At 42.4% G+C, this 26,047-nt stretch overlaps 1 protein-coding gene across 1 annotated transcript; it reads right to left on the bottom strand.

The window, feature by feature from the left end:
• Positions 1 to 1,319: 1,319 nt before the first annotated feature.
• Positions 1,320 to 26,047, bottom strand: LOC104020174 (trifunctional purine biosynthetic protein adenosine-3-like). The gene is made up of 21 exons (XM_009473556.2): positions 25,903 to 26,047; positions 25,006 to 25,101; positions 24,173 to 24,347; positions 22,490 to 22,601; positions 21,964 to 22,023; positions 21,004 to 21,129; positions 20,230 to 20,317; positions 18,959 to 19,044; positions 18,333 to 18,501; positions 15,980 to 16,211; positions 15,750 to 15,844; positions 14,907 to 15,016; positions 12,656 to 12,854; positions 11,836 to 12,087; positions 11,391 to 11,543; positions 9,899 to 10,105; positions 5,923 to 6,066; positions 5,465 to 5,595; positions 3,392 to 3,533; positions 2,057 to 2,172; positions 1,320 to 1,586 (listed from the first exon to the last, which is right to left on the bottom strand). Exons 1-21 carry the CDS (start codon positions 26,045 to 26,047, stop codon positions 1,320 to 1,322), a joined length of 3,105 nt encoding a protein of 1,034 aa, XP_009471831.2.

Here is a 26,047-nt window from a genome sequence, read left to right as displayed (position 1 = left end):
TTTTAACCGGAGCTGCCTCATGCTCCTAAACAGCCTGATACAGCCAAGAGCCATATACAGTATGTCCCTTACTAGTACAGTACACGTAACACCAAAACAAGAATACATTTTTTTCACTGCATCTAATGGCTATTAGTGATCCCTCCTCTGGAAAATTCAGCTCTGGCTACTTCTTTTCTAGTTTATTCAAGTAGCTGCTTAGCTAGCTTTCTTCCTCTGATTTGTTACCTGCATGCAAGTCATTATTCTGGCAGATATAAAAGAAGCTTCCACAGAAAAAGGTTTTATTTAGCAGCAGCAACTCTCTGGACCAAGGCAATCATTCAGTCAACAAAGAAAACTGAGATTTTCCTGCTACTGCAAGTTAAGCTGAGGATTGCTTGTTCTGCTGATTTCAAGGATGAAGGAAGAAAAATGCCTGAAATCTGGTGTTTCTAGTCCCTCTAATCAAATCTTCATCCCTCAAGATCCAAATGTTTTAATATTAATTCTGGGAATGTCTATGCGCCGCTCCCTTTCAAGGAGCAGGGGAAAGTGTCTAGATGTGTGTTCAGTATGCACTATTACATCATCTTGAGAAACAATCTGTGAAAGGGAGTTTCTTTCATTTTGTTTTGCCTGCTAAAGGTTCCCTGCCTTTTTGGCCTTTGGATCTTCTGCTTGGCAGCTCCCTAGACTCTGGCTGCCACACTGGTGCACACGTTTACATGCCCTCCTCTCCTCTGTGCCCTGAGGAGCTCTCGCTGTGGTGGGGCTCAGAAGGACAAGGTCCTTGTAGGTCCCTACCTCCTCCCACAGAACTGTGTGTTCATCCCTAATGCTTGTTCACCCCCAAAATCCACACTGTGCCAGGCTGGGCCTCACTTCTGATCTGCCACGACATGTCTGGCCTCTTCCATCCAACAGTAGCCGGTCACCCTCTTGCAGCACCATGGTTCATGTTTGCGGTTGCTTTGTGAAGCTCTTGGTGCTCTGCAACCTGATGGCAGCCAACAAAAACCGATCCCTCAGAAGAATGAATTTCCCTCTGAAGCGCTAGACCATTTTCACAGCTTAAGCCCCCTCTTTGATTTGTAAGACAGTATCTCCTTTACAGATGAAAAAAACAGAACAAAGACATTAAAAATCTGAAATGATAGCTTGGCTTCCACTGCCAATGTTGCAAAAGGAGTGTAACTAAAGCTGCAAGCTAAGGGAGAAGGATCACAGCTCAGAATGGAAACGTGTGTCACTGATACGCCTGCAGTCAAAGAGAAGCACATCGAGGGCAGGGAGGAGGGGGGAAAGATGAGCAGAGAGCAAGCCGCTCATTAACCTGGCTACACCACGTTGTTTTCTTGAGGCTCCAGAGCCACGAGAGAGGACATGCACGGCTCCTTTTGAAGACAGAGACTTTGGCTCTCTTGTTTCCAGTAGGTTTTACCATCGGCTCCTAACTGCACAGCTCCACTGGCCACCAGCTGCAGGGCGATGGGAAAAGCCCGGCATTCGGCTTCTTTAACCCTTTCTGACAGTGTCTCCTCGGTGTCATCTGCCTTCACAGATACCGGCTCCTGGTGGATCACTGCTTTCGGACTAGATTCCTCCTAAAATGGGTATATTGGAAGTCTTTCAGAAGAGGCTGGTTAACAGTCTCAGGAAGGTTATGGACAGTGCGGGTGGCGCAGAGAAAGTCTCATGAGGGAGCTCAGTGAGCCCATCTGTAGTTGTGTGCAGGAGCGTGAAAGTACACCTGGAGGGGCTTACAACCTCCATTAGGGGTACCTACATTACATGAGGGGGTGCAGTGGGGAGAGAGACGTGGGCTAGAAGATTCAGAGGGCAGTTTGCTGAGGGTAGGAGAAACCAAAGAGAAAAAACATAATATGAAGGAGGAAGACAAGACCTCAAGAAACCACAAATGCAATGTAATCCTCACATCTTCCTGTTTTTACTGGTAACAATCCCAAGATTTCCACACATTCCTGTTACCTCTTCTTGTTTCTGCCTTCAGAAAGAAAAGAAAAAACAAATTCCTTTTCATAACTTACTCAATGTTAGGCAAGAGGACACTTACCAGGACAAAATGCACAGTGCAGCCTGTGACTTTGAATCCACTTTGCAGGGCTTGCTGATGGACATTTCCAGCCTTAATTGGTGGGAAAAGTGATGGGGAAGCATTCAAAATTTTCCCTGGGCATCAGTGTGAGAGGAGAAAAAAGAGAAAAGAAAAATCAATTTGAACAGAATTTCCTTTAAAAATAAAAGTGAGACGAGATCATCAGTTCAAAAGAACAGCATTGAGCACCACTCAGCAGTTTAAATGGTCTCGGCTGCAGTCAGAACGTAACAGGGCATGTTCGGATTCAGGTTAAAAAGCAAAACATACATGGTGCTACGATCCCTAAGGAAACATGAGGAAGCGCTGCTCCGATCTGAGGAACTACTGCTCTTTCAGGAGCAGAGGTGATGGTGTGCAGGCTTTGGCAGTAGCCAGGCAAGCAGGTTTCAGTTAAGGCCAAGGACCAACTTTGCTTTTGCATCTGTGGATGGACAGACGGAGTCGTAAGCCTCTCCCCTCCCAGGTGACCAGCCCTCATGCTGCAGATGAGGGGTTTGGAAGTGGACTTTGCTCTGCAGCCTGATGCAGAACCATTGCACAGACAGACGTGAGTTTTACAGGAAACGTCATTCCCAAAGGTGCCTGTCCCAGTGCAATCTGCATAGCGAGTGAGTAACTTCTGAGCCAGGCCTCGGGAGCTGGCGCTTGGCGCCCAGAGCCAAGAGGAAAGAGGAGTGTGCGTTCCCCCCTTCGCTGGCCTGGAGCACGTCTAAAGAAAGCTCTGCCACACAGCAGAGCCACACTTGCTCAGGGGTCTGCAATGGCTCTGTTTCCAGCACACAGTACAGATTGCTGCTACGCTGTGCAGCCCTCAGGGCAGTACAGGAGGGAGAGGCATCGAGAAATCAGTCCCCTTCCCATTTTTTTCTGAGTTTCAGCTGCAAGCAGTATGTTCAGCACAACTCCCCAGCACTGATCCTTGAGAAATGACACAGTTCTGCTACCTGTCCTTTACTGCAGACAGAACCAAACTCCTGCCTGCTCCGCAGCCATTTCTCCTTCCCAGCAGGAAGGCAGACAGACCAACTCCGTGACCCTGATTTTGCCCCTCTGTCACTCATTACGCCAGCACAAGGCGTTTCTCTGCCAATGCACAAGTCAGAATCTCAGCACAGTCCCACTGGCCAGAATGAAGGGAAGCATAGGGCAGCCCCACCGATTTATATGCAATCCTCAGTGTCAGCAAGGCTGTGGGAGATTTAACCAAAAGACGAAGAACTATGACTGTGTAATTCTGGTGAGACGAAGCATCCATATTTTAATTTCTCTTTTACAGTTACAATTTCTTACCTTTCCATTTTCTGAGAAAAGGACTGGACAAAATTCTCATAAATCCTGAAAGACATATTAGCTCAACAGCAAATTCTTCAAGAACTCGGTCAATCGTGCTGTCAAATTCAGAGCGACTCCCATATAACTTATGATCAATCACCTAAAACATTAAAACAGATCAAAAGCTATATCAAGGAAATAACTTTGTGTGAGTGAGAGCAGCTACTTGGGCAACAAAGAGAAAGCAAAATGGATTCATTCCAGGACATTCAAGGATTTAAAAGTTGTAAATTCGTATATTATTCAGGATATCTGTGATTTTTCACATTCATACAAACATTCCTGGGAACACCCCAATCACTTGCTAGTTATCACTGGCTGTTTCACACAGGGTACTTTCTAGGATGTGTAGAAAATCTGCACAAAGAGAAGCCAACTGTGAAAAGAGAAACATGTGGGTGATGTGGTGTAGAGGGAAATAAGGGGGGGCATATCAGAAGATACCGACCTCTTACTCCAGAACGTCTAGCCAAAGACTAATGTAAAAATAGTAATGACTCATCAACAACATTGCCACCAGTTAGTCTATAGTTGCTTACTGAAAATCACGAATTTATGTAAAAAGAGAAGAAACTGGCCAGACATTCTGTGGAAGGGGAGGAGTCAAGTCTTGTTCTATTTCTACTGCAGCTCTCAGCTCCAGCTCCCAAGGTAAGTGTTGATTCCTGACTCTGTGCATGAAGACGTTCAAATAAGGGGCTAACAAAGCTGTCATGCTCTTGCCTATAAAAATGTGAATTAATTTTGACATAACTTTTTTTCCCAGAGATGAGTCTTTACACTGCCAGAAAAAAAGTAACATGAATCCAACTCAGCTATTGAGGAAGCTTGCCGAAAACTTTTTAATGCATGGAGACCCTCTAACAGTATTTATTCCCATCTGTGTGTAGCTGTACAAATATGATAACTGCTCAAAATCATTAAATGCTAGAAGGAAGAGTGCCTGATGAGCTGCATTTGAAATGCCAAGTTGTTGAATGTTTTCAAAAGCCATGTTCTATACTTTGACAAATATGATGACATGATGTTACTCTCTTTCTATATTTTTTTGTTTTATGAAACAAACCAATGAAAGTTTCCATAACACAGTGCTACTCCACTGGCCACAGGTAGGAGAAGAGGCTTGCACGGTGCTGCTGAAAGTGACTGACCACAACATGAGACAAAGATCTTTCTAAGAAGGAATGAGCCAAGGAGACAACATGCTTATGTTAGTGCTGGAGAGCATCCAAAGAAGAGCAACGAAGTTGGTGAAGGGTCTAGAGCACAAGTCTTATGACAAGCAGCTGAGGGAACTGGGGTTGTTTAGCCCGGAGAAAAGGAGGCTGAGGGAAGACCTTATCGCTCTCTACAACTACCTGAAAGGAGGCTGTAGCGAGGTGGGGGTCAGTCTCTTCTCCCAAGTAACAAGTGACAGGATGAGAGGAAACGGCCTCAGGTTGTGCCAGGGGAGGTTTAGGTATGATATTAAGAAATATTTCTTCACCAAAAGGGTGGTCAGGCACTGGGACAGGCTGTCCAGGGAAGTGGTTGAGTCCCCATCCCTGGAGGTATTTAAAAGATGTGTAGATGTGGCGCTTAGGGACGTGGTTTAGTGGTGGACTTGCCAGTGTTAGGTTTACAATTGGACTTGATGATCTTAAGGGTCTTTTCCAACCAAAATGATTCTGTGATTCTGTGTGTTTCACAGAGCCTGAAGTCTTACTGATTTCAGTTAAAGCTTGAAGCTGCATGGCCTACAGTCTCAGACACAAATCAAAGCACTTGCAATTTTAATTCCCTTCCTAACTCTGGACAGTAGCACTCACCGAAGAGATGGGAAAGACACTCAGAGTCTCCACTGAGCACCGTCCATACAGCTTTCAGCTCTGCCTCTATGACAACTTTGACAGCTTTGTGCTATGTCTACTTATCCACGTAAAAGTTTTAAAGAAAAGTGAAACATGAATTCTTACCAAGCATTTCATAAAGACCTACAGATTCAGTAGCTGTGAGTTGGTGATAAAAAGGAAAAGAAACATGTGTCTTTACCCTGGTGGGAATTCCAGCCCGGGCTGCATTTCGTAGTTCTTCCACACCAGACTTGTTGGAGATGACAAGAACAACTTGAGCACAGCTGCCTGGCTCTTTTGCGTAACTGATGAGCGCAGCAAGGTTTGTGCCTCAAATGAAGACAGAGAACACATTCGTGAAATAGATGAGCATCTATGTCACTGAGAATTGGCTCTCAGTCCTGTTTATCTAACAAAAATCTTGTTTTCAACAACTGCACAAACAGAAGAGGACTGAAGAATTTGTGCACTAATAAAGCTCATTTCTTAAGTAGTACAACACACCTTGACTTTCCAGTCAAAACACAGCCTTGCTTTTAGAAGCCTCCATAGACTCCACTGGAAAAAAAAGACAAGGTGGATGCACTTGTATCAGGGCTGAATTCAGCCTCTCCTTTGTAAGGACATTTCTCTGTGTGATGATAAATGAAAGCTCACCTGTTCCAGAGATGAGAACAGCCACTTTAACTTTGTTCTTTCTGGGTTGGTGTTGACTCTCAACAACAGTGTTATTCAGCAGAAGCTGGGGGCTGCTCAGCTGCAGGGCTTCAAGAAGATTCTTGACTTTGATGTGAGAACCCCCTCCAAATATGTGAGAAAAAAGTTAAAATACCTTAGATTTTACTTTTCCATTTAAATTTACTTCGTATACTTTACTAATCCTAAGTTTCAACTAAGAGAAAAACTTACCAGAAATTAATTTATGCTAGCACTAACTGAACTACAAAAACATACATTACTTAAACAAACCAACTCATGCTAGTTGCACTGATCTCTTTTGTGTTACTCACTTGCAGAATTGTCCCCAAAGGCCTAGGTATGGCATAGTCTTTTCAAGGATTATCCCCATCTTTTACACCTGTCTTCCTCTTTCTCTCGTGTTGCAAAATTAAACTATAGATGATGCCGACAGAGCTGAGGTTGCATTTTGGCTGCCCAAACTGCTTCCTAAGATGTTTGGCTTCCACAGGGATTTTGGCTCATGTCTTGCTGTATGTGAAGCAATGGACATCCAGAATGGAGACTTACCAGCACACGTAATCACACATAACATCACAAACAGGAGGAGTTGGAAGCCACCGTGCTGCTAGAAAGCTATGACCTAGTTGCCATTACTGAAACTTGATGGGACAAATCCCATGACTGGAGTGCAGCTATTGATGGCTACAGGCTGTTCAGAAGGGACAGGCAAGGAAGGAGGGGTGCAGATGTTGCCCTCTACATCAAGAAATGGATAGAGTGTGAAGAGCTGTCCCTGAAGAATAGCCATGAGCCAGTTGAAAGCTTATGGGTAAGAATCAGAGACCAAGGCAACAAAGGGAACCATGTGGCTGGTGTCTACTATAGGCCGCCCGATCAAGGGGGGGCCTGTTGACGAAGCCATCTTACTCCAGCTACAGGAGGCATCGCGCTTGCAGGCTCTCATCCTGCTGGGGGAACTTCAACCACCCTGACATTTGCTGGAAAAGTAGCACAGCGAGCTATAGGCAATCCAGGAGACTCCTGGAATACATTGAGGATAACTTCTGAAGCCAGGTAATAGCCAGGCCTACCAGAGGGGATGCGATACTGGACCTGCTGGTCACCAATACAAGTGAGCTAATCAGTGATGTAAAGATAGGAGGCAGTGACCATGCACTGGTGGAGTTCGCAGTCCTGAGTGATATGGGTCAGGTGAAGAGTAAAGTCAGGACCCTGAATTTTAGGAAAGCAAACTTCCAGCTCTTCAAGGAGTTAGTCAGTAGGACCCCCTGGGAAACCGTCCTCAGGGACAAAGGAGCAGAACAGAGCTGGCAGATCTTTAAGGACGCTTTCCATGGACCGCAAGAGCTCTCGATCTCCAGGTGTAAGAAATCAGGAAAGGAAGGCAAGAGACTGGCACGGATGAGTCGAGACCTGCTGGTCAAACTAAAGGGCAAGAAGGAAATGCACAGGCAGTGGAAGCAGGGACAGGTATCCTGGGAAGAGTATAGGGACACTGCCCAGTTGTGCAGGGATGCAGACAGGAAAGCCAAGGCACAGCTGGAGCTGAACTTGGCAAGGGATGCAAAGAATAATAAGAAGGGCTTCTAGAGGTATGTCAGCCAGAAAAGGAAGGTCAAAGGAAAACGTACCCGCCCTGATGAGCAAGACTGGCAAACTGGTAACAACGGACAAGGCTGAGGTATTCAACAACTTCTTTGCCTCAGTCTTCACTGGCAATCTCTCTTCCCACGCCTCTCGAGTGGATGGACTGCAAGACAGGGCCTGGGGGAGCAAGGTCCCTCCCACTGTAAGAGAAGATCAGGTTCGTGACCACTTGAGGAACCTGAACGTACATAAATCTATGGGACCTGACGAGATGTCCCGGAGTCCTGAGGGAACTGGCTGATGTAGTTGCCAGGCCAGTCTCTATGATATTTGAAAAGTCATGGCAGTCAGGTGAAGTCCCTGGGGACTGGAAAAAGGGAAACATTGCACCCATTTTTAAAGAAAGAGGGTTGAAAGGAGGACCCTGGGAACTACTGACCTGTCAGCCTCACCTCTGTGCCTGGGAAGATCATGGCACAGATCCTCCTAGAAGCTATGCTAAGGCACATGGAGGACAAGGAGGTGATTCAAGACAGCCAGCACAGCTTCACCAAGGGCAAGTCCTGCCTGACCAACTCAGTCGCCTTCTATGATGGAGTGACTACATCAGTGGACAAGGGAAGAGCTACAGCTGTCATCTAGCTGGAATTCTGTAAGGCCTTTGACGTGGTCCCCTACAACATCCTTCCCTTCAAATTGGAGAGATATGGATTTGATGGGTGGACTGTTCAGTGGATGAGGAATTGGTTGGATGGTCGCATCCAGAGGGTAGTGGTCAACGGCTCAATGTTCAGATGGAGATCGGTGACAAGTGGTGTCCCTCAGGGGTCCGTATTGGGACCAGTACTGTTTAATATCTTCATCAATGACATAGACAGTGGGGTTGAGTGCACCCTCAGCAAGTTTGCAGATGACACCAAGCTGAGTGGTGTGGGCTGACATGCCTGAGGGATGGGATGCCATCCAGAGGGAACTGGACAAGCTCAAAAAGTGGGCCCATATGAACCTCATGAGGCTCAAGAAGGCCAAGTGCAGGGTCCTGCACCTAGGTTGTGGCAACCCCCAATATCAATACAGGCTGGGGGATGAAGGGATTGAGAGCAGCCCTGCAGAAAAGGACTTGAGGGTACTGGTAGATAAAAAGCTGGACATGAGCCAGCAGTGTGCACTTGCAGTCCAGAAAGCCAACCGTATCCTGGGCTGCATCAAAAGAAGTGTGGCCAGCAGGTGGAGGGAGGTGATTCTGCCCCTCTACTCTGCTCTGGTGAGACCCCAGCTGGAGCACTGCCTCCAGCTCTGGAGTCCTCAGCACAGGAAAGACATGGACCTGTTGGAGAGGGTCCAGAAGATGCCACAGAAATGATCAGAGGGATGGAACACCTCTGAGAGAGCTGAGGTTGTTCAGCCTGGAGAAGAGAAAGCTCCGGGGAGACCTTATTGCAACCTTTTAGTACTTAACGGGGGCCTATAAGAAAGATGGGGACAAACTTTTGAGCAGGGCCTGTTGCAACAGGACAAGGGATAATGGTTTTAAACTAAAAGAGGGTAGATTTAGACTAGATACAAGGAAGAAATTTTTTACAATTAGGATGGTGAAACCCTGGAACAGTTTGCCCAGAGAGGTGGTAGATGCCCCATCTCTGAAAACATTCAAGGTCAGGTTGGACAGGGCTCTGAGCAACCTGATGTAGTTGAAGATGTCCCTGCTCATTGCAGGGCGATTGGACTAGATGACCTTTAAAGGTCCCTTCCAACTATTCTATGATTCTATATGACTGTACACATCTGTGGCCTATCTTCAATCTTTACACAGGATCCACATGAGTTGGGAAGGGGTTGGAAAAGAGGTGGGTTGATTACTGTGATTGTGGTAAAGTATAATCAACTAAATAATGTTTTGAGTCCTTGCAAACAGTCATCAGAGGGCTGTACTTGAGTCTCAAGCAGATACCTTGGTAAGACACTATTCAAGTACTGTCACTCTAAAAACAAGTCATTCATTTCTCACTGTATTTAGTAATGAAATCTAGATGTGAAGGTGTCAAGTAGCCTCCAGCCTAGTGAAATAACAGAAAAAAGATATGAACTACACAAACTTTACAGTAACGAGTCTACTCAGTGCCTATAGAACTGAGGATAACTAGTACCTCCTAGGAGATGCTCAGTGCTTCACAGAATCACATGCTAAAACAACTTACGCTGTATCAACTTAAAAATTAAATAGCACATCCTAAACTGAAAACCCCTCTGAAGTGAGACAGATGAATCTGTTACACCTTGAATCAAACCATACTCTGTTTAATTCTTGTGAGTGTCTTCATTTCCCATTAGGACACCTGCTAACCTGTGTGACAAGGGGCAACAACCTTCCCAATCAGCCAAGCTTCCTCATGTCTCTGTACGTCCTTGAGAACATGCTGAGCCAGGTCCTTCTGCACAACCAAGACTGCACCGATCCCACAATTAAAGGTCTCAGCCATCTCCTCCTCAGAGAGGTTTCCCTCTTTGTAAAGCCAGCAAAAGATTTCGGGAATCTTCCACCTGAGAGCATCTGAAAATGATTGAAATTTTTATATGGTCAGCACAAATGCTTGCTCCCCATCTTTTATTATATACAACGACAGTGGTATATTACAAGAGCCGATAGAGACTAATTCTTGCTATTTTAAGAATACTGTCCAAGTAGGACACTGACCCAACTTCCAGTCAAGTTTATAGGCACTGCTTAGCTAGAGGTTTCTAGTCATGATTTGTGCGAGCCAAGTCTTCTCTAGGCTTTCTAATGAGAACATGTAGGAAATGATGGTGAATTAAAATGTATTCATCCCTCATCAGCCAGAAGGACAAAGCTACAGATGACTTACATCTCTTCCATAAGAGACAAAGGAGCTGTGAGACAAATCATCTTCTGGCTTTTTTGGACTACTTAAGCAGATCCGAGTTTTCTGTTTCAGAGAATCAATAATTAGTATAAGAGTGTATACTTAGGTGTGTTGATGGGCAGACTGGAACAGGGCTGAGCAGTCTACACATGGATGGGAAGTATGCATGGGCTTTCACAGTGACCCTACTCACGCAGGCATGGCCTTAGGCTGTCTCTGGAAAGCTTGATGGTGCAGACTTGCCATCTTGACTCCATTTTAGAAAACTAACAATCCCTTGGGCTTGCTATCTTGTCTGTGGTTCCAGGTACTGGCAAGCAAGCTGGGCACCACATTAGTAAGCTGGGTTTATTTTTTCCCTTTCTAATTTCATTCTAGAGAAATACAGACAGGCATACAGACATCTTCCTTCTCCCCTCCCCATCCCCACAATATTTTTGGACTCACATGAATATGGTTTTCTTTAATATTTTGAACTTATGAATACTTTGCCCAATTTTGGCTTACACAGAAAAAGTTCTACCTTACTTACAGATGTCAAATGCTAATCTGTTATGAGGAAGCTACCACCTACCTTAAAATTGCATTAAGTGTGTGTGTGTGTGTGTGTGTGTGTGTGTGTGTGTGTGTACACTGTGGAGCAAATAATGCAAATCAGTTCTCTCCATAAACTTCAGGTTTGGTTAAAATGTTTAGTATGGAGAGGTGTCTTGCAGAACACACAGTCTTCTCAAATCCCTTTTCTCCTAGAGATGAGCTACCTTCAAACTCTCCTTAAATTTCCCTTCTCCAATGAGAGAGTGGTGCTCATCAGCTGATGCTTACTTGAAATAGGAATGGTTTTGGTAGGCTCTTTGGAAAAGCATTGGCTTCGGGTCATAACTGAAGCTGAAAAGTCAAATCCATGCTGTATATAAATTTTGTCAAACAGAAACAGTCATCTTTGATATTTACCTAGGACAGCGCTGACATGTTCTGGCAGGATTCTGGAGATGCCTTCCAGCAACCCCTCCTCAGCAATGAAGGCAAAAGCCTTCACATGCCCTGAGCGAAGGACAGGCAGCAAAGATGGACTGTACATTTTTGCTGGGGTTAGCAATATATCTCCTGCAAACAAAAGGGTCAATTCAATCAATTTGTTTAAAAGGTCATTAGGTGTTTAGTGGGAATGCTTTTCTGAACAAGTTTGCTTCTGCTCTTTGTGGCAGACAACCTTGGGAAGCAGCAAAAAGTGCTGGCCCACTCTTCCAAAACTGTGGACACAAGCCCACACACCTACCCCAAAGACTGATTAACCCTAACCCATCCTGAAGTAAACAACTCTTGGCAGCACCTAGTTATGAAAATGTCTAAACACCATTCATTTGCAGGTTTGTTTTTGAGAAGAAAGATATGGTACCTAGAGTCTTGTCACCACAACTGCCAGGTGCTGGTGAGGAGTAGTGTAAGGAGGACATTAAGAGAATCTTCCTTATGATGCTAAAGCCACGGCCGTGAATCCCGGAAGAGGCCAGTCCAATAAGCACATCCTCCTCATCAGCTCTCTGCAGCCCCAGAAGCACCTGCCCTCGCTCCACTGCGCCAACCACAAAGCCAGCCAGGTCATACTCTCCAGAAGAATACGTGCCAATCACCTCAGACATCTCCCTACCTAAGTGGGGACAGAAAGCAGTCAGCACTAGCTGTAAACATTTTTTATTGTTTAGCATCTCCTAAAATAAGCAGTGTATCCAGGATAGTTGCAGAGACATGAAGCCTAAGCAGCGTATTCAGATATATTTTTAAAATCCTTCTTGGTTTCTTACCTCACCTCAAGACTTCCAACAAAACAAAGCTTCATGAAGTCAATAAAAGAAGAATTTTTTTTTTCCATTTCATGCTATTTATCTGGCACCTCCCTGCTATGACTGAATACCAGAGAGGGAATGAAAATGTATTAACACTTCAAGAATGTGAGGCAGTCAGTTTTGCTCTCCTTTGTGCAAGGATAAATAGGAAAGAATCAGGATCCAAATGCACGAATAGTAAAAATCATCCCTCTGGGCTGACCCATTTTAGAGATTAGGAAGAGTTTAAGCCCAAATGCTTAATTGTTTTTTCCACCAAACAGAAACCAACTGTTCTAATGCCACATACTGCCTCTGCCTACAAAGTCTAGTTCGCTCGTGATCGTTTCAACATCAGAACCTTCAAATCTCAAAGAAGAGGAGTGTTCATACCCAGGAAAGCGCATCCTGCATTTCTGCAAGCTTCAGCTATTCCTTCTTTGATTGTTTCAGTCACTTCAACATCAAGTTTGCCACAGGCAAAATAATTGAGGAAGAAGAGAGGCTCTGCTCCTTGAGCCAGGATGGCATTGGCACACACGGCAACCAGGTCCTGACCTATGGTGTCATGTCTCTTACACACTTGTGCGATCTGCAAAACAGCAGTGGTGACAAGAAATATGCAAAACGCAGATATTAATCAGTCAAATAAGCAGAAATCTTCTTTTCCCTGAAAAGAATCACAATAGAACACACATGCAGAAGATAACCTGGTATATCATCTAGTTTAAATCAAGAAAAAACAGCTCATGTTCTTGCAAGGAAAAAAATCTATTTTGTTTTTTGAAACATTAATTCAAATTCTAGCTCCAGCTACCCAGAAATTGTCATTTTGGGTTGTTTGTTTGTTTGCTTTTTGGAATATTATATCAAATCCAGAATAAGAGGTGTCTAAAAGCAATTACAAATTTGCAGGATATTCAACCTACAGGACCTCCTAGCAATTTCCAAAAATAAGATTGGGTTGCTCAAACATCACTGTGTGTTCTGCTTTACTTTTGCTTACTAATTTCACTGGGCTACACAGCAAAACTGAAACAATTTATTAAGTAGTTTTCTTCTTCTCCAACTCCACAGGGAATGAGATTCTTCACTCCCACACTCCCCAAGGAGTCTTTTGATCTCAGCCATCTCGTGTCACAGACAACAATGTGGGCCTGGTCTGTAGGCTCCCTTGAAAGACCGGTCTTTCACAAAGCAATAGTATTTCCCTCAGGAAGACTGCTATTTGATTTTTAAAAAGTTATCAAGGTGTTTGCATCCTCGAAGTAATGAAACCTGATTCAGACACCATGGCTTCTACAAAGCAGCAACATTTACACTACTTTATTACGAGCAGAGGTTTCTACACTGTCAGGGATACATCAGAGGGGTTCCACTTGTGCGAACTGCTGATATAGATGCACAGCACCAGCTCACACAGTGCGATTTACCTCTGTCACTTAACACTTCAGGTCTGAAACAGGACAAAGATTGCATATGTATGGATAAATTTCCAACGTAACCACCTTTTACCGACACAGCTCTATCAGTGTAGGTCTACCAGTGCAGAAAAGCTCAGTACAGAAAGATGGGCAAGGGAAAAATGCAGATAAATACTATCACTGGCTTCAAAGTGGTAAAAGACCAGCACCTAAACAAAGTCTGCGTTTGTATTACAAGCCTGACTTCTTTCACTGGCTGGTGGATTTAGAAGTGCTATGGAAACCAGTCATCCCATGTCCTTTGTTGCATTATAACATCTCCCTCCCACTGATCTAGTAACAATTCCTATAGGCATTGGCCAACTTTTTTTGGCCAAGGAAGAATCTTGGGAACAGTCTGTGTAAACACAGTTGGGAATGTCTCTCTGCCAAGCAGTTGGAACAAAGACTCACAAGAGCCAGCACCAATCACTTTTTCATGCTCAGAGGTGTCCAAGAATGTACAACTGCAAAAGACCTTCTGGATTATTATGTTCAGTCTCCTGCTGCTGCAGGAAGCCACATCATATCATCCCATTTCTAAAGGTACAAACAGCAACTTGAAACAAGTTAAGTTGCTGTGCTTGACCAGTGAAAGGCAGCTTCAGACCTCCACTCCTCTGATGGTTGAAAGCCTTTTTCTGATTCACTATATAAATGTATTCCTGGCTCAACTTATTCCATGTGTTCTTGGGTAATTAGCATTCTTTATCTATTGGCTTCTCTTCCTCTTTAATGTTTATCTCCTCCATCCTTCTTTTCCCCAGTGCCCTAACAGCAGCAATCAAGCTACCTCTCTTCGTACCATTTATTAAGCTAAGTCTGACAGCTATCATTTCAGCACTTCACCGCACCAATTCCTCTCTGAACTGATCTTTCTCAAAGCCAATGGATCCTCTGTTTTATAGTAGAAATTCTGGTTCTTAGTTCCTCAAGTGCCCAGCTAAATGTTTTGGTTTATTATCATTTAATCACAAAATATCCAGAACTTCCACATTCTCAATGACATATGCACAGGCCCTGCTCAAAAGATGATCTATGAAGTTGAAATGACCACTGCAGTGGCCTTGAGGTGTATTTATAATGCTCAGAAGGGTGCAGATGGTGCAATTGGCTGTGGCATTTAAAACAGTCTTGGGAGATGACAACATAAGCTTTGCTACAGTCAAGTTGCAAGTTACCTGTAGTTTAGGTCCAAGGCCTTTAGTTTGAGATACCAAGATAGGATCATCATAACCAGATGCTTTTAAGTCAAAGAAACCAGCAAAGCCTCCTACTTCTGAATGAATGCCTGCCAAGCACAAATATGTCAAGGATCATTTTTAAGGGAAATAAAAAGACCCAAAACACTCATCAAGGCAAGTACTGCAAATTATGATTTCTTGGAGAAGACAGCACTGTGTCCACTGACAGAAACATGCACAGCTTTATGAAGCATGGACCCCAAAGTCACATATTTCATGGGTGTTGTAAATAGATTCTTATTATTCTGTATTTGTGACCTATGGATTGTGTATAGCAAAGGTTAAACATTTTACCAAACTGTTAACAGCTTGCCTTTTTTCTTTATGCAGCTACTTTTTTCTAAGGGGAAAAAAATCAACAGTAAATTTTCCTCAGTAGATCACTGCTAAGAGTAAAGAACATAGTCCGAAGAGAAAACAACAAGCTCAGTGATTGTTAGCCACACCCTAATAACTGTTTGGATGTTGTACTCATATATACAGCTGGTAGGATCACTTCTGTCCAGTGTCATACAAAACCGTTCCATTAATCCAGGAGTTATTCCCTTCACTAGACTAATCTTGAAAAGTGCAATCATCCCCATGTTAAGCCAACTATTTTTAATTAAGCAAAAGAGGAGTGATGAGAAAGAATTCAGAATTTTCTGTCTTTGTGGTGACCTCAGCCCAGTTTCTCAAGCTCAGTTTCAATGCCAAGAACACATTGCTCACCTCCTGTGGAAAAAAAGTTCTGTTGCATTCAATATACTGAGGAAGTTCAAAGATTGTTCCCAATCTTACCTGATCTCTTACCACTTACAAGTGATGTTTCCAGCTGATGAAACAAAACATCACTCGTTACAGCTTCCACATGTCTCTCTTTGTATATTAGACCCCTGTGGAGAGTAAAGGATGTGCTAGCAGGAGTAGTGACATTTTCTGCATAGACCATCATTCATCACACAAATGGGAACAACAGATATAAAACTTTGGACTAGCATCTATTTCTGCTAGTGCCTTTGCTTACATACAGAGACTGTTTGAGAAGCCGTATACCCCGATGGCCAATGTCCTTCCTGTAAGTGGCACCCTTGAAACGTATGGCCGCTACACCCCTGTTGGCTTCTCCCAGTGCTTTCATCAGGTCCTCCTTAACAGCAGTAATGGAGAGGACTCTGCCACCACTTGTCACCACTCTGCCATCCTTCAGTGTTGTGCCAGCATGGAACACCTCCAGCCCTAACTCTTTGGCTTGCAGCAGCCCTACAAAAGCAAAAGGAACTCTCTGAGTATTTTAAATCACATACGTACTATGTTGGCAAAGCAGTGAAGATTGAAGTCCTTTCTTCAGGCAAGGGAGAACAACAATAACGCTTCCCACCTTACCTTTCTTCCAAAAAACAGCATTACCACTGAAGGGTATCCCCCTCCACTGGCCCTAAGACTCCCTTCTGAGACGTCCAGTAAGGACACAGATCACACAGGAACAGAAATCGGGATCCAGGAACCACAACAGGACGTATAACTAGCCTGTGCCGGGGCAAAGGTGTGCTGAATATCATAATTGTGAATAATTTGTGCAGGGCTTTCCTGTGTGAAATCACAGTTCGTAGAAGTTTACTGCTTGGATTCTCTCCTCTCCCTGACATTAAACCATTAATGTTAATGGTACCTCAGCACTCCCCTCGCTATTCTGCTGTGCGCACTCCACACAATTCCCTACCACACCTGGAACCAATGCTCTACGAACACCTGCAGGTGGCTGTCCAATAGCTAAACCAAATTACTTTTGTTCTTTTAATTTCTTTCCCTGTATTTTCCTGTTAGAGAAAAGCAAAATTGCCGAGGGGATTTTTAGATTCATATTTTGAGGAGAAGATAAGGGAAGAGGAGGAACTGCTGCCATCACTTGGAAAAAGCGAAACAAAACACAGTTTTCCCCTTGCTGTCAGCTAGGCAGATTTTATAAACAAGTAAAAGGGACCTTTATAATTGCTGAAAGTACAGTGTGTTACGTTGCCACAGCACTGCCCTGACAAGGTCAAAGCTGAGCCCCAGCTGGCCTTGCTGCAATGGAAACCTAACTCCTTTCCATCATGTTTTAGCAAATGCTCCAGAATAATATGTTTATTAAAGCCATTAAAATGTGGGAATCAATGTGGAAAATAGGAAAAAAACCTAATAAAACCCACACAACTCCAGGGGTTGGAGTATAATAATAAAAGAATGAATTGAATTTCATTTTTTGACTGTCTTTTTTTGTGATTAACAAGAAGTGTGTTCATACAACCTCACTCCTAAAGGTATGAATACCAACTTGAAAAAAGTTAAGAAGTTCCTGAGTCTGACTAATGAAAGGCAGCTCATTAGCAGAGGAATTCATTCAGTTACATGGTTTGGATTTTTACAGTTACAGAAATGCAGAGTTTCCCAGAATATCACTGGCAAAACAAAATAAATACAGTGAGTGAATTGAAAGAGGACGGTGGGCAAGGAGAACATGACAGCAGAAATCTTGACAAGGGAAAAAGCAATATAACATGACCTCCTCCCTAGGTGATGCAGGGTAACCGGAGTTCTGACAAAAATAAGGTGGCCTTGATATAAGATCAGTTGTCTGGGTTGCTTTACACAAGGCACAGTGTTGGACTGGCTGAGGGGGAAAGAAATAGTTCTGCAACAGTTCCCTCTGATTTTAAACATTTTTTAAAATTTTAATCTTAATATTAAACCACAAGAATTGTAACACAGAAAACGAGTATTGATCTAAGGCCTGCATGCCCAGCTTCCCAAAAAACCCTTCGAGCCCTGTGAAGAGGTCCTTATCAGTATTACACAGTAACGAGCTGGCTGGCTGGCACAAGGGAAGGCACCAAGCTGATGGTGGACGCATGAACTGTTCCTATTTTAAAGGCCACGGGTCCTCAAGTCTCACCCTTATCACTGGTCAGGCATTAGCCAAGATAAAGTGACCTCCCAGCAAGGGAGCAAAACTAGCAGTAAGCAGTCATGTGCTGACGACGCTGTGGTCCATGTTGCCTGTACAGTTTGTGGAAGTACTCCACATGGACACATACATCAGAGTTGTTCCAGGAGGACATAGTGCCCCATCACCTTCTTATCTTAGCAACCAGCCACAGCTTCATAGAATGACGTAATTTTAATCATTTAGCCCCTGTGCTACTTTGGACAGGCACACATTCCAGTTAAACGATCTTACTGAACAGCTATCCCTTCCACAAGGAGTGACCAATGAAGGCAGATTCTGATGAGTGTGAGGGGTACGATGGAGGAAAGCGGTACAGCTCTCTGGGAGAAGAGGTAAATGCAAGCTTACTGAAGTACTAGGCTAAAATTAAAAAGTAAACAACCTACTGAAGTTACCTGTTACCTCCATGCCTTTGTCATAGTCTCCTGGGTATCCTGGACTTGCCATGACCACACACACAGCTGTACTATTTTCTGACCAGGCTGGCATGAAGCTGCAGAGTTTGCCATCAATTGTTGCTTGAATCACTTCATAAAAATCATTTTTAAGCAGTGGAAGAATTACCTGCAGAAAATTTTCATAGTGATAGAAGTTAATTCTTATTTTGCTGACTTGTGGAAATTGAACTTAGGGAGAATTCAGTTAATAGAGTAAAATCTGCACCTGCCAAATGGAAAATACTGTATTTCCCTATACCAGTACATTTGGAAACGATAGGTGAGCATTAATTTGCAGCATCTCTTTGTAACAGGCAGAAATTTACAACATGAGATGTGAGATTATGTAGAAGGAATATGAATTTAGGCCCCTCCCAGTCTGCTTCTATCCAGAAAAATAAAATCTGAGCAACAGCTCTTTAACTTAAATTCTTTAACTAACAATTTACAGAGGCTGACTAGTTAAAATTTTAGTTGTCTCAACACTCATTCAGATCTGCATGTTCAGGGGAAGAAGACATAAATCCAAATATATAAAGTACATTTCCCTAAGCATATTTAAGTTTCTGGTATCTTTCACTCACCTGGCACTGAGGGTCACCAAACTGACATTTAAAGTTTAAAATTTTCACACCATCTTTGGTAAGCATTAAACCTGTTTGCAGCACACCTGAACAGAAAGAACACAGCCAAGCAAATGAATTTAAACATTTATTTTTCAAGAACTTTTTTAAATGCAACACAGTATTTTGGAATGTGGGAAGCATTTCTGCAAACCATAAGGAATTAGGAGCAGGGATTCTGCAAGCAGTTACACACAAGTCATAATAATTCCACAATAGCCAACAAAGTGGCTAGCAACAACTTGGGGAACATTGCACCACATTTTAGACCAAATACAACGGAAAGCAACCTCCCTGCATCAGAAAGTCAAGTTCCGCCTTCTGCTACAGCCCTCTAATTGCAGGCATTCAGTGATCAGAAGGAAGTGACAGGATGAAAAAAACAGTTCCCATAAACCCCCATTCGTTACGCAGACATTGTGATTTTCTTACCATTAAGTGCACTATTGTTATGCATAAATATAGATGTAAAACTCTATATTTCAGGCAAAAATAACAAACCAAAATTCACTACTGCCACTAACAAACAAGAACAAACAAAAACTTAGTGAAGTTAGCATGCTGTGATTTCTACTCAACACACATATATGCATGTGGTGATCCAAAGCAGGCCTTTCACTGTGTAATCAGAAAACCAATCCCCAGAGAACAAGAAGTGTGAAAATTTAAACCCCACAAAGCATCAGGTCCTCCAGCATCATCCTGAAAATGCTCAACACCCACTACGTTTTTACTGTGGATTTGGGCATTGAAAAAAAGTTACCAAATAGCAGAGAATACATCGCAGACTGGAACCCAGCTCTTTACATGTATGTGATCTTGACAGTCTTCGGCACCAAAAGCAGCCATTGGCATTAAGTGACATCTGTGAGCATCACCTTCCTTTTTCAAAACAGCCTTAGGACAAAGATCTTAAGAAAACTTACATTGCTGTATATAGGAGTGAACAATACAACTGTACTTAGGTATATATTATACCTTGAACTACAGAAAGTCTGGTTGCAACTCTTTAAATACAAAATATTTAATAAAAATACAGTATGTTTTACGGAGAAAAGATGAAAGTTCTCTCCAAAAGAAAAGCTAAAAGCCAAACCAGTGAGGCTTAATACTGCATGAAAAAAAATTTTTTTTTTTAAAGCAAATATTATTTGGAATTCAAAAAAAATCCCTAACAATAACACTAATCTCGATATGACTTTACCTTGTTTTTCAGTTGAATGCTTACTTACCTACATATGCTGTTCCTTCTTGTCTCATACTATCAACAACATGTTGAAGGATAGCATCATTGATTTTCTCTAGAAGAACTTCTGGAACCTGACGATCAACACCAAACTGATTGAGACAGTGATGACATTTGCTGGACTAACTCATAGCACCTGGAAGGACTGGGGTGAGTAAATGCCTCAGCTATGTTTTCTACCCTCCCACCCCCAACTGGTGCAGTCCTTCCATCAGGGTGCTGCTGCCTGAAGGACAGATACGCTGATCCTCTGTCTCCCAAGATTTTTTGTTTTGTTCTTTCTTTAGAAGGCCAATTTTAAGGAGGTTTGAGACACTGGCAACCTGGGCCACAATAAGATTGTTTCTGTTCTTAGAGAAAAACACACTAATAATGTACTTGAGCAGCATATTTAGAGCAATGCAGTCAGCTTTAAGAATCAACAAGAAACACGATGTTATGTTCAAGACAGAAAGACTCCAGGCATGCCGGGAATTTTGCAGGGACATTTCAAGTGATGCTAATCGGAGCAGAGAAAGGCCAAGTTTAGGAATAATGGAAAAGGTAAAAGAGAGACCATTCCTCAGAACACTGGCTCATTAAATCCTGAAGAATGACTACTAAAGTTTGAGCCCTGTATTGCACTTATGCAAGCAAAGCGTCAATCAATTCGAGAAGAAATCTGGCCTATGTGATAGAAACAAGATTGAGCCCTGACGGAGATATATTAACCACAGATGTGATCAGCCTTATTGCAGGCTGAGGAGGAGGACTGCTGTACCTGAGGAACTGGGCAATAGGCTCCCATCCCTCCAGTGTTTGGACCCTGGTCACCATCCAATAATCGTTTGTGGGCCTGGGCTGGGGGCATTGAGGCAACAGTGACACCATCCGTGAAGCACAAGCACTGTTAAGAAACACACACAACACAGAAACAGTGACAATGTCCTGTCCTAAAGGAAGTTAACACTGCTGGTCACAGCCTGAGGCTCAGTTCTGCCAGGAAAATTTAGGAATCAAAGATATAGAAAGCAATAGGATCCACATATTCTGCTGCAAGCCCACCGACATGAAGGATTCATTGAGCATTTTTAAATAATTAAGAGAAATGGTGACCCTTGTAACAATTCCTTTCTGATGAATTAGATCTTGACCTATCAGTCACATGGCCATATGCTTACCTTAAGGCATGTGAATAGTCTCCATTGACTTGACAGAATTATTCATATGTTTCTAGTTAAACGTGTGCATTTGAAGATCTGGGGCCTGAATAAGTGTGAGGTATTCTCAGTGCAGGGCAAACCTTGCACAAAGAACTCGTTTTCAGTTTTCATGTGGCATATGATATGCATGCTTTAGTTTCATCCTGCCACTGAGTAGTAATCCGTGGTAAGGCAAGTGCTAAAATAGGCACTAGATATTAGCATAAAATTATTGATGTAACAAGAATTACCAAGACAAAGTCCATACAAACATGGTTTAGGTCATCTTAGGAAAAAAAGATCATTTTCCGCCTAAAAAGATCACCATAATTGCCATTTTATGGCTAATGTAGAAGAAAATTCTACTGACAACATACATTGATTAGTATGACATCCAATTGCTTAGACTGCATATTTATTTATGTAAGTGCAAATAAAACAAAAAAAATATTTGAAACAATAAACTTGTGTGTTTATGCACAGAGCATAGCAATAATGCCAAAGAATAAAAGCAGACAACCACACCATCGATCACATACAGAAAGTTCTTCTCCTTGAAGAAGTTCTTCAATAACAACCATCTCTCCAAACATTCTGTCCTGTACAAAAAAAATTTCTCCAGTTAGCAAACGTAACATCTACTAGCGAAATCCTCCTTTTTTTTTTCTTTTAACAGAAAAAACAATGTATATGAAAAGTACCGGCTTGCTTGAATTCTGGTATGTTGAGCAAAGCTAATAGAATCTCATTTGGAGATAAGGAAGATACATTGAAATGCACCTTATCAGACCTTGGGAGCGGATGAAACATGAAAAAGTTGGAGGGACAGGGCAGCAGGACTCAGTGCTGGAACAAGAGTTCAGTCACAAACTCTACAAAGCCCTGCTCACTGCCCACTGTCTGGGGCAAACATGAGGAATTTGAGGATGATACTCAGAGAAATTCCTCAGTCAAATGGGCAAGTTTCTCCTGAAAATACTTGCTTCCTGTGGCCGAAATTACAAACTCACAGGCTACAGAACATTAAGAATTGGATTCCCACGGATTAATTAAAGATTTATCCACCTGCATAATCTCTTGGACAGCTCTGCAGGCTTCCTCTTTGCTGGCTGCAATAGTCACTTCTTCTCTAGCAGCAGGGCCCCTTGCCCGTACAACTCGTGCAGGAAAGTCTGTGCTTTAAATGAAAGCAAAAGTGAGATTCAGGCATCCCTACTGCATCCAGAGAAATTATTATTTTTAAGCTGAATGCCTCCCATGTTCTTCCTTTTTTCCTGAATGGTTGAAGAATAACACTTCAGAAGAACACATTTCCTGCTAGCCCATCCTGTCATGGAGGTGAATGGGCTCTTAGAGCCCTCAGTACAGGACTGTGGACCAGAAATCCATGAGTGCTGTTGTTGGTTCTGACACCAACTCGATGTGTATCCTTGGACAAGTCACTGAGCTTTGACACCTCGCAGTTTCTTCCTCTTTTCCCTGAGTTGGGTTACTATTTTATTCCTGTCATAGGTTTGGAAAGATGAACTCATTGATGATTTATATTTTCGTAACACCAGATTATAGTACATAATCCTATAAACCACCATGGAAGTTCTCTTTAGGGCCATAAGGTTAAGGCTGAGTTAGGTCTTGCATGTAAAGGACTGTTAGAACTAGTGTATTAACATTGTATCCCCAGAATCGCTCCACTTACTCTTAAAAACAAACTAAATCTAGAAGAAAAAAAAGAACAAAACAGCATAACGTTAACATATTTTAACTACACTTTATCCATTCACCTCTCTCTGGCTTGTGGACAGTCAAATAAAATATCCCTTTTGAAGAGCTGATTCTACACACTACTAGCCTGTTTTCTGAAACAACATCTTATTCCTCCTTTCCACAGTATGATTTATATTAGGATAAATCTCAACCCTAGATTTATACAAGCAGCCAAAGCAGGCTCACACAAAGCTCCCTTTCTCCACACCTCAGTGTGCTGACCTGGCTCTGATGCATGCTTACAGACATACAAGTTGTTGGCCTGTTTCTCTACATGGCAGTAATACAAGACTAAATGCTGTTACAGAGCAAAGTCAGTGAAAAGGTTGTTTTTATAAAAAAAAAAAAAAGTTCCACTAGATTATACATGTAGCACATGACAGCAAAGACAAGAAGTCCGTGAAACCGACACACAGCCACAGACCAGTGTAGCTGAACACAGCAGCTGCTGTGAGACTGGACCAAAATAGCCACAGCGGTAAGTTACTCTCCCAAAGGATCCCCAGTGACTTCAGAGGCGTTACCGCCTAAAGCAATTGCAGAGATACGCAGTTACATTTCTCTCTCCATGTAAGAGAGATGCTGTCTAGCCTTGAAGAAATAAGAGTATCCTCCTTAAGTTATGAGTACTTGACCAGTCCCTCCCAAATCACTCCACAGATAGCATTTTGCTGGTATCTGTCTGTAGAAATTATTCTTGCCCTTACAGAAAAAATCATTGAAATATTTTTCTATGCCACGATGTTTTTGTCTTTTAAATGGCTAACTAGCATCCTGAAGAAGCTGATCAAAGAAGAGCTGTGATCTGTGAACACAAAAAATCAACCTCTTTAAGTTCCCTGCACCTTCACCATCTGTCTCTAACTACAAAACTAATTCATTCAGTAGCTATTTGAGAAGAACCTAGTTCTAGGTAACTATCATGGGTGGAGGCCAAATTCACAGATAACTTGACAGAGGAGTTTCCAGTATCAAAATATTTACCTGATAATAAACCTACAAGCTTCCTGGGGATTGGTGAAGGCTTTCCATCTTGCTGTTGGGATCCCATGTCGATCCAGAAAGGCTTTGGCAAAACTGGTGTTGGATGCCAGCTGGGCTGCTTTTGCAGATGGTCCAAAACACCTAACTCCTGCTGCTCTCAAGTCATCAACAATCCCTAATTATCAAAAATAGCAAAAGAACCAAGTCACCTCTTTGGAAACATCAAGTTATTTTGACAAAAGGAAAGCCACATAACCATTCCGGCAGTCTGTTACACTTTTCCTTGTCTCAAACAGCTAATTCATCCTTAAAATAAGGTTCTGCATATCCAATGACCTGTTCCACCATTTAGTTTTAAGAGGTCTTTAGCTCTTGACATTATTAAGCACTGTGACAGTTACCACCCCATGACTTGTGTTAGGACTGTCTGGTACTTCTGTTCACTATTTAAGACAAGGAGATCTTACTGCACATTACAATAAATGTACGTGATGGTCTGGGTACTGTTGCATACAGCAACAATGTTAGGACTATTGCAAGAAAATTCCTTATATAAAGGAAAGCAGAGTAGAAGACACAGGAGTACTTGTAACCATTACTGATTCTTGATCCTGAATGACTTCCCCTGCTGATTTCTAACATGCAAAAAGCAGCATACAGCTATGAAGCCAAATGTTTTAAGTGACTACATTTTACATTTACAAGATAATCCATATCTTCTTGCTCTTCGGTTTAATTAAGTGAGTGTGTCCTCTAAGATCCGAAAGAGGTCATTTTAAAGCCGAATTCAAGGTGCTGATTTTTACTGTCAAGTTAATTTATTTCAGCCTTACCAGCTGCCAAAAGAGCTTCTTGTCCAACTAACACAAGTCCAATGTTATGATCTTTGCAGAACTGGGTAACAATAGTGTGATTGCTCACTAACACAGCTGAAAAGGAAAAGGAAATTTAATTAAGTTACCACTGTAAAGCCTAAATAAGAGATGTGAGATGAGAATGTCATTGTTCCATCTCCCTAAGAAGTATGATTAAAATAATGAAACAGCCCATGAAGGACAAAGTAAAACAAACAATATGATAATAACAGAGTCCAGAAGTAACAGTGAACATTTCCAATTTGCAGTACTGTTTTTTAATACACATCTGCTAACTTATTAAATGTATTTTATTTCCTATATGTAATCAATATAAACTTCTAAAAGCTGCTCATCATAACAGAATAAAAACTTTAAAAAATAAAACTGTAAGTTCATAAGGAAATTAAATTGCAACATCTGAGCAAAGATGTACTCAATGGCAGTGCATGATGTAGCTAAATTTAGCTGAGCAGCCTGGGCAAACACCAGAGAAGTTTCTATCCAGAAGTTAATAACTTTGAGCCTTCTATTCCTCTGTAACATTTTGCTGAAATTGGTAAGTGAATTCAAGCATAACAGGAAAGAGGAAAGAGATGAGGTGTAGAAATACAGTCTCATGTAAGGCTCACTATCTTAAGAAGCTAAGCTAAAAATAAATATATTATGATGTTTTACTAGGCAGTTCTAAAATTCAGAAACAAAACATACAGAAAAAAATACATATGTGCCTTAAATAATTTGTGGTACCAGTAAAAGCAAGGAATAATTGTTATCTCTTACTGACTCAACACAAAAGTGGTCAGTTCTGTTTCAGTTCCAACACCCATATTACTGATTACTTGGCACAATATTCTATTTTTTCCCCCTTTTTACCTGAATTTGAAATTTTTCCATTGTCAGCTGTTCCTGCATTTCCTGGAGCAACAAAGACATGTTTTACATGGGGGGACTGGGCCAGCTTCCAGGCCAGTGCATGCTCTCTCCCTCCACCGCCAATCACAAGCACCCGATCAGCCAT

Source organism: Nipponia nippon, unplaced genomic scaffold (assembly GCF_047370975.1).
Source record: "Nipponia nippon isolate SJK-2023a ecotype South Korea unplaced genomic scaffold, ASM4737097v1 scaffold_2, whole genome shotgun sequence".
NCBI classification, from domain to species: domain Eukaryota; kingdom Metazoa; phylum Chordata; class Aves; order Pelecaniformes; family Threskiornithidae; genus Nipponia; species Nipponia nippon.
This window is presented reverse-complemented; position numbering and strand designations above follow the sequence as displayed.